The sequence below is a fragment of the Crocuta crocuta genome, unplaced genomic scaffold (assembly GCF_008692635.1).
Source record: "Crocuta crocuta isolate KB4526 unplaced genomic scaffold, BGI_CrCroc_1.0 scaffold675, whole genome shotgun sequence".
In the NCBI taxonomy this organism is placed as follows: Eukaryota; Metazoa; Chordata; class Mammalia; order Carnivora; family Hyaenidae; genus Crocuta; species Crocuta crocuta.
The window spans coordinates 2,082,888-2,093,409 of NW_027528796.1; the positions used below are offsets into that span (position 1 = coordinate 2,082,888).

Sequence of the window (10,522 nt, forward strand, 5' to 3'; positions counted from 1 at the left end):
GTCTGGCTGCCGAGGAGACCCCGGCTCTCCCACCAGCCAGGGGCCTCACAGCGCCGGAGCCGGCGGGGCCTCCCGGGCATTGTCTTGGGGCCGTGGGCTCTCAGCCCGGGAACAACCACTTTCTTTTTTAATTTTTAGTTCTTATAAAACCCCTTCCCGTCCCGTGTAGAAAAATGTTTTTATATTATAATTTTTTTTTAAATTTTTTTTTAATGTTTTATTTATTTCTAGGAGAGAGAGAGAGACAGCGTGAGNTATTATAATTTTTTAAGGGTATGTTTATTTTTGAGAGAGAGAGAGAGTGTGAGCAGGGGAGGGGCAGAGAGACAGGGAGGCCCAGGATCTGAAGCAGCTCTGGGCTCCGAGCCGTCAGCACAGGCTCCCACGGGGCTCGAACCCACAAACCACGCGTTCGTGACCTGAGCCGATGTCGGACGCTCAACCGACTGCCTCCCCCAGGACCCCCCCCCATGTATAAAATGAAGGAAAAGACCAGAGCTGGTGCTGAGCTCTGGCTCAGCCTGGAGAAAGCCCAGAAGCGTGAGCCGGACGAGGCCCCCGTCACCGCCCACAGAGGCGCCTTCCCTCCAAGCCTGACCGGCGTGTGACGATCGCTTCTCCAAGCGCGAACACGGAACCCACGGACGTCCCACCGCGCGGCCCAGAGGAAGAGCCGCAGCGTGAGAGCCTCGCGGCCCCAGGAAACAGAGCGGACTCTGCTGGCGGGGCGGCTGCCGAGAAGCGAGCACGAGGTCAGGAGAAGGCCTTCAACCGACGGGCGTTAGGAGGCGGCTCTCTGGGAAGAGATGAAGGACAACGTGGCCTCAAGGCGAGAAGAGGGGAAGGTACAAGGTTCCTCCGTGGTGGTGACCCGTCTGACAGCACGCTGGTCTCCTCAGCACCCACCTGCACCCCGCAGGCAGTGGGGGCCCGGCGGCCGAGGGGGCGAGGCAGGTGCCGGCCCCAGGGCAGCCGAGGGCGCCCCAGGTGCCAGCCCCAGGGGCCTAACCCCGCACAGGTCCCCTCCGAGCGCCAGAGTCCAAGAGTCTAGCCCAGGGTGTGTGCCGGGCCGCGCTCCCCTCCCCCAGGCCGGCAGGGAGCCCAGGGTGGGGCCGGGGCCGGGCTTTCGGGTCAGGCCTGGAGGGGGGGCCGTGTCACTTCTGCCGCTGCTCCAGACACCCCAGACTCAGTGTGGGGGGGGCGGGGAGGAAGGGAAAGGACAACGGCTTCGTCTGCATATGGACGGTACAGCCCCAGGCGGGACTGGGGACGCTGGCTGCACCGCCTGCTCCTCCCAGCCAGGCGGAGGCACCACGCCGCCTCCGGGACAACCTCTACCCTGGGTTTGCGTTCCAGGCTCCTTCGTGCTCCCCAAACTTGGGCCACACTGCCAGCACTCTGTCACCTGCCACCTTGTTTATGTCACCACCTGTCAGGGGACACAGGGGTGTCTGCTCTCGAAACAAATTCAGCACCTCCAATTCTACCATTAGTTACTCTTTTCTTTGGGATATCGTACTGGTCAGCGTTTGCTGCAGTGACAAACAGTCCCAACACGTCAGAGGCTTGTGACACGAAGTGCGTGTCCCCTCACGTCCCGTGCGAGGACTGAGCCCCCTGCAGCTCTGGGGGCGCTGACCTTGGAGGCCCGGCTGGCCCCACGTGGGCCCTCACCCAGGTTGTCTAGAACATCGGTTCGCGTGGCAGACGCTATTGCGAGAGGGAGAAGCAAACAGCTGACGGTTTGGGTGGGGGTGAGGCTGCACCCCCTCGGCCAAAGCCCAGTGGCTGGTCAGGCCCCGCAGCCGGGGGGCCGGGGAGGCCGGTGGCGTGGGAGGAAGCCACACCGTGCGCCCCAGGGAGCACGGCCCCCCGGCCCCCTCGGCCCCCACGCGGTCTCCTTTCACATCACGCCCGCGTCCGCGGCAGCGGAGAGTGGACGTGGTGCCGCCCGCCCCTCCTGCCCGGCCGCAGTGGGACGCGTGCCGCCAGACCACGGAGAAGGGGCGGCAGCAGGGGCCAGGGAGGGGGGCTCCTGGGCTGCGGCGGCCCCGCCGGCCTCCCCCTGGGTGAGCTGGGAGGCAGGAGGAGCTGAGCCCTCAGCTCTGGGTTTGTGTCCGGGGAACATTCTCCTGCAGACCCGAGGGGTGACCCAGAGGCCAGGGGAGGCCCCGGGGGTAGGAGGCAGTCCATCCCGGGATAGCTCCCTTCTTCTCGGGGTTCGCCTGGGGCCCTCTGCAGACGAAGAGAAAGCCCAGCCCCTCAGGGTCTCTCCGGACAGCAGGCTCACGGCCGCCCGGCCCCTGTGATGTCCTCGCCTGTGCATCTGGGGGGCCCGGTGGGCAGCCAAGCCTGTGCCTGCGGCTGCTAGAAGTTTCTGAGAGAGAAGCCGGATGAGTGAGGACTGGAGGCAGAGCAAGGTGGGCAGCAGGAGCCCCCACAGGCACCTGGGGCAGAACCCGGCTCCCTGCCTCCTCCCCCAGGTGGGTCCCCGCATCTGGACCCCCCACGTGCCGGGGGTGAGGCGGTGCACCTGGCCGGGGCCCGACAGCGGGCCGGTGGGAGAGCCGGGCTTGCCCCGCGGCCCCAGGAGGCTCCACGCCGTCCCCTTCGGCTACACGACCCTGAAGTTGTGGGCTGGCGACCGCGGAGATGCAGGACGGCCCTCCTGTGCAGCCACGATGCCAGGCTCCTGGGACACGGAGGCCGGTGGTGACGGGCGGGGGAGGGAGCCCTTGCCCCGGGGAGTCCCGGTCCCCAAGCCTGGGCCCGTGAGGACACCTGTGTGTGGGCGGAATGCCTGGCTTGTGAAATTCAGAGCTGACGTCGCAGAGGCGGGGGCGGAGGCCCGGGGAGGCTGGCGTGGGGTCGGGTCCCTGCTCCTTGGCCACAACGGGTGACGGTGCAGAGTCCACACCGGCCCCACCGCTTACCTCAGTGGCCCCCCTCTTCCTCCGAGGAAGCAGCATGTGACCCGCACCCTTGGGGCTTGAGGGGCCTGGTGTCCCTGTGCCGTCACACACACGAAGGGCGTGTCCTGCCTGTGCTCCAGCACCCAGGTCGGTGGGCGTCGCCTGACTCACCGTCAGCATCCAGGTGCCAGGCGTGGGCGGGGCTCCGCTCTCCCTGGGTGCACACGGCCCCCATCCAGCCTCGCCCCCGCGTGTGCCCATCAGGAATGTGCCCATGTGTCACTCGCCGTGGACAGAGACAAGCAAGGTAGTGGGCAGGGCATGAACCGTCAAGGACCATCGGGCCCGGCAGGGGAGGTGAGGCCCCGGTTTTGAGGCTGAGGAGCTGCCTGACCCGAGCGAGGGAAGACAGCAGGAAGCGGGAGCGCCCCNCCCCCCCCAGCACCCACACCCGAGGGCCCACGTGAGCACAGACGCCCTCACAGTCGAGGGGCGGGATAAGCATGACCGGGGGCAGCAGCTGAGGGAGGCTCTGCAAGCCCGGGTCCCGGCCGGAGGGCAGCGGGCGGCCTGGGGACGGCTTGTCTGGGCACAGCCGCCGAGGCCCACGACCGGCCGGAGCCCCCGCCCTCGTCCACGGTCACATCGCCACGGGCCACCGGAGCTCCTGGCCCCAAGGACCTTCCCAGTGTCAGCCACTGTGTGCGTGCGAATTTTTATTGTTTTTAGCAGACATTCATCAAGCAGTTTTGCTTGTCGGTCTCTGAGTGTGTTGACTTGCAAATTCAAGCCAAGTTTAAACAGATGGCCTCAAATAAACAATCACTCTGCCCGGCTCCACGGCGGCCCTCAAGCACAGCCAGAGGCAGAGCAGAACGAGAACCCGGGACATCTCCGGGAGGCCACGGCTAACTCTTCTAGAAGAAGCCCACTAGCACATTCAGGGGCAAGAGAGTGAAGCCCGCCCTTCCTCACATCACACACAAAAACTGACTCACCCAGACCCAGACCTAAATGTAAGAGGGTAAACGACAAAACTCTTAGAGGAGGGACGGCCGGGGGCTCAGCCGGTCCAGCGTCCGACTCTTGACTTCGGCTCAGGTCATGATCCCAGGGCCGTGGGATCAGGCCCCGCGTCGGGTTCTGCGTGGACAGTGTGGAGCCTGCTTGGGATTCTCTGTCTCCCGCTCTCTCTGCCCCTCCCCCACCCGTCCCGTGCTTATTTAAATAAATAAGCATTAAAAACATCTCTTAGAGGGAAGAATGCAGGACAAGCTTCACAACACTGGATCGGGGAGCAACTTCTTGGAAAGGACACCAGAATCAGAAACATTTCAAAAGAACAAACAAACGAATTGGACCCGCACCAAAATTAAAAACTTGTGTGCATCGAAGGACAGAGTCAGCAGAGTGCAAGGCTGCCCCCAGAATGGGAGAAAATACGTGCAAATCATAGATCTGAAAGGGGCCACTGTCCAGAATATGCAAAGAGCTCCTAAGGCTCAACAAAGAATAAAACAAGTCTGATTTTCAAAATGAGCAAAGGACTTGAATACACGGTTTTTGGAGGAAAATGCAAAAACTGGCAAGAAGCCCATGAAAAGGTGCTCCAGAGCTGTGGCCCTTAGGGGCTGACGCCCAAGTCCGAGTCCAAGTCCACGTCCCCAGGACGGCTATGACTAACACGACAAAGAAAACAGAGCAAAACAATAAAACCAAAGGACTCAAGAAGGGATACACGGAAGCTTTGTACTTTCTTTGTTCTTTTAATGTTTATTTACTTCTGAGAGCGAGCGAGCCCACGCATGCGCATAGGGTAGAGAGCGGGAGAGAGGATCCCGAGCAGGCTCCTCACAGTCAGTGCAGAGCTCAACGTGCGGCTTGATCCCCGAAACCGTGCGGTCATGACCTGAGCCGAAATCCGGAGTCAGAGGCTTAACGAACTGAGCCCCCCAGAATTCTTTGTACTTTCGTTCAATGTCTCTGAAAGCCAAAACTGTCCTGTAAAATGAAGTCCATTAGTTTTTTAAGTGTTTACATAAAAATCAAACTGAGAGCCTTAAACTGAAAAAAAAGGAAAAGAAATGTTGGGGAGGACATGGAGCAGCGGGGACCCTCGGGCGCTGCGGGTGGGGGCACACGACGGTGGGTAAGGGGCCTAGGGCCCCTCAAAAAATCACATTGAGAATGACCATGTCGTCCCGCAAGTCCACTTCTGGGCATCTGCCCCCGAGAAGTGAAAGCAGGGATGGGGACAGGCACGTGCACACCCAGGCTCACAGCCACGCCGTGGAAGGGGACAAGCCGAGCGTCCAGCAGAACGTGGGTACGTAAAGTGTGGACAACATAGACTACGGATGTTACGGAGTCTTTAAAAGCAAGGACACTCTGACACCTGCCACTACGTGACGAACCTTGATGACATTCTGCGGATGCCACCAGCCAGTCCCCGGAGGACAAACGGTGTGTGGCCCACTCACCTGGGGACCTAGACTAGTCAATTTAGAGACAGAAAGTAGACGGTGGGGCCTGGGGCTGGGGGGAGGGAGTGGGCGCTCCATGGGGACCAAGTCACCGTTTGGGAAGACGAAGGGTCCTGGGGGCGGAGGTGCCCCCGGCCACCAAGCCGTGTACTTGGCCATGGTCAGAACGGTAAACCTCACGTTCTGTATAATCCGCCACAATTAAACAGGTAATGACCCCAAACACACCTACATATGTGTTTTCAGAGTACAAACGTAAGGCTTACCGTTCATCGCGCCCTTTACACACCGACCGCGGCGGGTGCCGCATGGGGACCTCACGGAGGCGACGCGCTACGTCAGCCATTGCATCTGCTGCCTTCAAGCTCAAGTGTAGGAAGAACCTGTTGTTGCCATGCGGCTCTAAGCTGACACGAGAAGTAACTGAACTTGCAAACCGGGAGTGGAATCCGCGAGTGAACTCCGTCTGCCCTGAGCCGGTTTATCAGGTGAGGAAGAGTAATTTCGGGGTTTGGGAAGTTTGGGAATGTTTCTTATCAGGCATCTGGAATGCTTAAAATGATAAATGAATACATCACATTCGCAGGGAACTCAGACCGTTAGAGGGCAGTAAACTTCACACCCATCGGGGTAAGAAAAGGCCAGGGGTCACCCAGGGCTGTGGTCCCAAACGGACCCCCTGGCCAGCACCGAGGTGGCATCTGCCCAGGACCGCTCCGCAGGGGCGGCGGGGACGCACCTGCTGAGGCAGCGACATCGGGAGTAAGAGTGCAGGGGCGGCACGGCCCGCACCCGCCCCCCAAGTGCCAGCGTGCCCAGTCACCACACACAGGCGCTCCTGCGCGAGTGCGGTTCAGGAGCAGGCGGCCACCTGGGCCGAGAAGGAGATTCGTGAGGGAGGAAGCTGCAGAAAAGCGGGCTGCCCCCCGGGGGGGGCCTGAGCCGGGGGTGAGCGGAGGTGGGCGCAGTGGCGGGACCCGTGGGTGGGCGCCCAGGGGTCAGGAAGGCATGGTGAGGTGAGAGGGCCGGCAGATCCCAGGGACGCCCACCTCCCGACCCCGCTCTGCCCTGTCCCTCCTCTGTTCCGGTCCTATGGTGGTGGTGGCGGGGGGGGAGGGGTGCTCGGCCCTGTGCTCCCGAGGACGGGGTCTGGCTGGCCTTCCTGGACCCGGAGCCCACCCTGGGCAGAGGCAGGGCCAGGCTGTCCCACGNCAAATGAGTTGGAAGTTTAAGTCTTCACCGGGTGGGTGTGATAAACGGGAAAAAGAGGCAAAACGGCTGAAGAATGGGACAGCAGGTCACCGACATTACGTGTATCCATCTGTCAAAAACACAAGCATCTCGCCCACAGCCAAGCACCGCATGGCACTTCAGGAAATCAAGGGCAGCCCTTTCACAATGTCTGATCCCCAGTTCACGGCCCAGTTTCCCAAACCGCCCAAGACCATCGTGTGCAGCCGGCCTCTGCGTGGGGGGTGCCGGGGGGACCACACACACGGCTGTTAATCCCGAGCCGCACACTTTCTCCGGGACGGGCCAGCTGTCCTGGAGAAGCCGCTCGCTGGCTCCCCACCCTTCTCGCCGTCAGAGTCAAGTTCAACAGGGCTGGCGAGCGAGTGCCCTGCGGCTGACGTCAGCGGGTACAACCTGTATCCGCGAAGAGACACGAAATCCGGTTTTCGCCCCGTCGTGGGCGCAAGGCCAACCTCAGGACAATCCAGTGATTTCACACCAGTCCCCTGAAATTGGCCGTGTGACTCAGGGTGAAAAAACAACAGATCACTTCCTTCCCCAAGGAAAACTGTTATGTAATCAAACACCAGCCGTCACATCTGCAGCTGAGCGTCCGAGCTGCTCACCTCCTTCTGGGCCTCTCCTGAGGCCGCTGAAGTGTCTTCCTCAGGTCGTGGTCTCACGGTTCGTGGGTTCCAGCGTCGGGCTCAGCGCTGACGGCTCGGAGCCTGGAGCTGCTTCACATTCTGTGTCTCCCTCCCTCTCTGTCTCCCCTACCCCACAAACTTGCACTCTGTCTCTCTCTCTGTCTCAAAAATAAACATTAAAAACATTTTTAAAAGATTAAATCAATTTGGTTTTCACCCCAGAGACACTCAGCAGGAAGCCCTCCCACTCAGCACCCTGGCCCTCGCTCCCCTTCCCCTCCCTCTGGCGACCCCCTCCCCCACTCCCGTCTGGGGCCCCGCCCCTACTGCGGGGTCTCCCGGAATCCCCCGGCCCGCACCCGGTGCCCGCCCCAGCGGAGGCTCCAGCAGGGACCCCCAGCACAGAGCCAGGTGCACACGCGCCGTGTGGGCCCCGGGCGGCTACTCCCTTCGTCTGCGTTTCTAGAGAGAAACCCTCTCCCATGGGGACCCACGACGGCGCAGGGGGCAGGGGCGAGCGCGACCGCGGAAACGCAGGGCACACGCTGCTACCAGCCGCCCACGTGCGGGGTCAGGGTGCGGGCCATGCCCGAGCAGCATCTGAGGGCCAGGGCCCCAGGCTCCAGGGAGCGCTCGGCCCCGCTTTCCCTTCGGGGCAGGTGGGCAGCTGGCGGGCGAGGGGTCCTGGGGTCCACGCAGGCTCCACCCGGCCAGGTGTTCGGCTCAGCAGGGTCTCGGGGGTCGGAACGCACCACCTGAGTTACGCTGCTGCCAGGGGGTCCACGAAAGGCTCCGTGGGCTACAACAGACACGGACACACGCGCAGACAGGTGCACACGCAGCGGGGGCAGGGAAGCCTTGTGCTGACAAAACAGGCATCGGCCGCCCTGGGATGGGAGAGGGTGGGGGCGGGCCCTGTCGGAGGACGGGGTGGCATGGAGCGTGAGCCCGGTGTGCGGCTCACGGCGTGGACCCCAGATGGCGGCCGGGGACTTGCAGAGCCGCCCCCGTGTTCCAGAGGCCTCCAGGTGACTTGTGCGCTGGCTTCCGAGCAGCGGACGGGACGCTGGTTGGAGGGACGATGAGCCAGCAGACGACGTGGTCAGCAGGGGGCCCGGTCTCTGCCACGCTGCTCCCAGGACCTTGCCACTCACGGACAGGCTTTCCAGAGACGGGGATGCAGTGACCCACGCTGCCGGTCCACTAGGCGGAGTGTCTGGGGGTCTGGCCTCATCGCAGACACGCCCGAGAGCCCAGTGTCCTCCAGGGGGGCCCCTAAGGCAAAGTCAGGGCTCCGTGTGCCGGCGCGGCTCCCAGACGGAGCCCCTGCTACCCCCCACCCCCGATGGCCACAGGGTGGCCGCTGCGACTAGAGGGGGCCCCGCCCAACACCCAGCAAGGGAACAGGGCCCTCCGCCCTCTAACGCTGGGAACGGGGTCCCCCCGGACAGCCCGCCTGCAGGCCCCGGCTCCAGTTGAGGGTGCGGCCCCCCAGCGCCTCGTTTCAGCCCGCGGAGACCCGCGCACCGGGCGTCTGCCTGTGACGGAGCTGGCCGTGGGTCCGTCCCTCTACTTACTTCTGTTGTGCTAACCCACACGGTAGCACGATTTGCCCTTCTACGGATTTCCAAACGCACAGCGCGGCCGCGTCAGGCCCGCTCACAGCACTGTGAGCCACCCCTTCACTCTGGTTTCAGAACCTTTTGCTGAAACGTGGCCCCAAAGTCAGGTCTCTGGAAACTTTCCTGGAGAAAGTTGTGGGTCTTGGCGAGAGGCCAAGGAGCCACGGGAAGTCCCTGCCGGACAGTCACAACCAGGCCACACGTAGACCGTTTCCTGCGGGCAAACCCCACCTGTGCTTACTTTCTCCAAGCCGCGGGGGAAACTCCACAGCCTGCACTTGAGATCTTCCACCCGCTGCGAACTTTGGGCACAGCAAGGGCGTGAGCATGACCATTCCCCAGCCCCAAATGCTCAAGTGTGTGCGACCTGGTGGGGGAAGGGGAGGCGTCTGCCCCGCTCCCACCTTGGCCACCTCGGGCCAGCAGGGCACCTCCCTCAGGGCTCCTGGGCATCCTGCCTGGCACCTGCGGCCCAGGAATTTTCCAGGCGAGAAGCCGGACTCTAGGCAGGTGCAGGGGTGGGGGCTCTGGGCTGTGTCTGCGGCAGGTGTGGGCTGACGGGCTGCGGGCACTGCCTCCCGGCAGCACGGCTGGCCCACGGCGCGGGACCCGGGCGGCTGCAGCCCCGGGCTCTCCCCAGCTCCCGCCACCTCGGCTCCACCTGCTCGGCTGGGCGTCCGGCCTCCTTCCCAGGGAGGAGTTTCTGCAGAACACGGCAGTTCTTCCTGACCCGGCCGTGGATCCATCTACCCGTACGCGCACAAGTCCACGTTCACGAGAACGTAAATGCGGCCCGCAGGTCAGGAGGGCTGCTGGCCAGCACACCGCGGCGGCCACCTGCCTTTCCCCTTCCCGGAACCAGATGGACATACAGGGTGGGGATGGGGCACGGATGTTCTGGTTCCTCTTGTGTCCACGCCCAGACTCATTCTAGAATCTTCTTTCTGCCTTTCAAATAACTGGAGAAATTACCCGAGTCCCAGTGCCCCGACCCCTTCAAGTCCACCAGCATCAGCTTTCTTATTTGGAACATTTCCGTTTTGGCGAGAGACCCCAGTGAAGGTCCAGACCTCATCAGCGCTCAGGACACTGCACCCGCCCCCCTCAGGGCAGGGACGGCGGGGACGGCCTGGCTGCAGGCGTCAGGGAGGGTGGGCAGCAGGAGCCAGCGTGCGGCGGGGAGGCGTGATGGCTGAGACATCTGAGCGCGCGGACAGGCGCCTCCCGGCGCTGCCAACACTGGCGCCCTGCTTCCCCACCGTAACTTGGGCCAGGCACTTCGTGGGGAATCTGGAAAGCACAGAAGCACTCGCTCGCTGGTTTGTGGCCGGCGCCTGCAGCCCGCGAGTGCCCGCCAGCCTTAGCCTTTACAGAGGTTTCAACTGGAACAGGAAGGGTCACAGTACAGGGTACTAGGAAGGCTTCACACGTGGACCCGTGTGAGACAGTCCAGGGGCTCGGCACTGCGAACCCACCCCAGCAGCACAAGCCGGGACAGAGCAGGCGAGGTGCCTCGGGCCGAGGGGCAGCGCTGGTCGGGGGCCCGGGGCCGGGACAGGTGAGGGTGCTGGCTGGCGGCTGTGGCTGTGACTCAGAGGGGACAGGCTGGCGGCCGACATCTCCGC

At 63.0% G+C, this 10,522-nt stretch overlaps 1 protein-coding gene and 1 long non-coding RNA gene across 3 annotated transcripts in view; both read right to left on the bottom strand.

Annotated features, from left to right (window-relative positions):
- Positions 1–4,665: 4,665 nt before the first annotated feature.
- LOC144224386 (uncharacterized) lies at positions 4,666–6,600 on the bottom strand. Its single transcript, XR_013333039.1, has 2 exons — positions 5,662–6,600; positions 4,666–4,913 (listed from the first exon to the last, which is right to left on the bottom strand). It is a non-coding gene; the product is annotated as an uncharacterized LOC144224386 (long non-coding RNA).
- A 2,166-nt stretch (positions 6,601–8,766) lies between these two features.
- The window catches only part of GATD3 (glutamine amidotransferase class 1 domain containing 3), a 32,835-nt gene continuing 31,079 nt past the window's right edge, over positions 8,767–10,522 (bottom strand). Inside the window, exon 7 of one of the 2 annotated variants that reach the window (XM_077755428.1) lies at positions 8,767–9,111. In XM_077755428.1, coding sequence (XP_077611554.1) covers positions 9,001–9,111 — 111 coding nt within the window. In that variant the 3' untranslated portion in view covers positions 8,767–9,000. Of the gene's footprint in view, positions 9,112–9,234; positions 9,265–10,522 lie in introns of those variants that run through there. The other variant, XM_077755431.1, reaches the window with a different exon arrangement.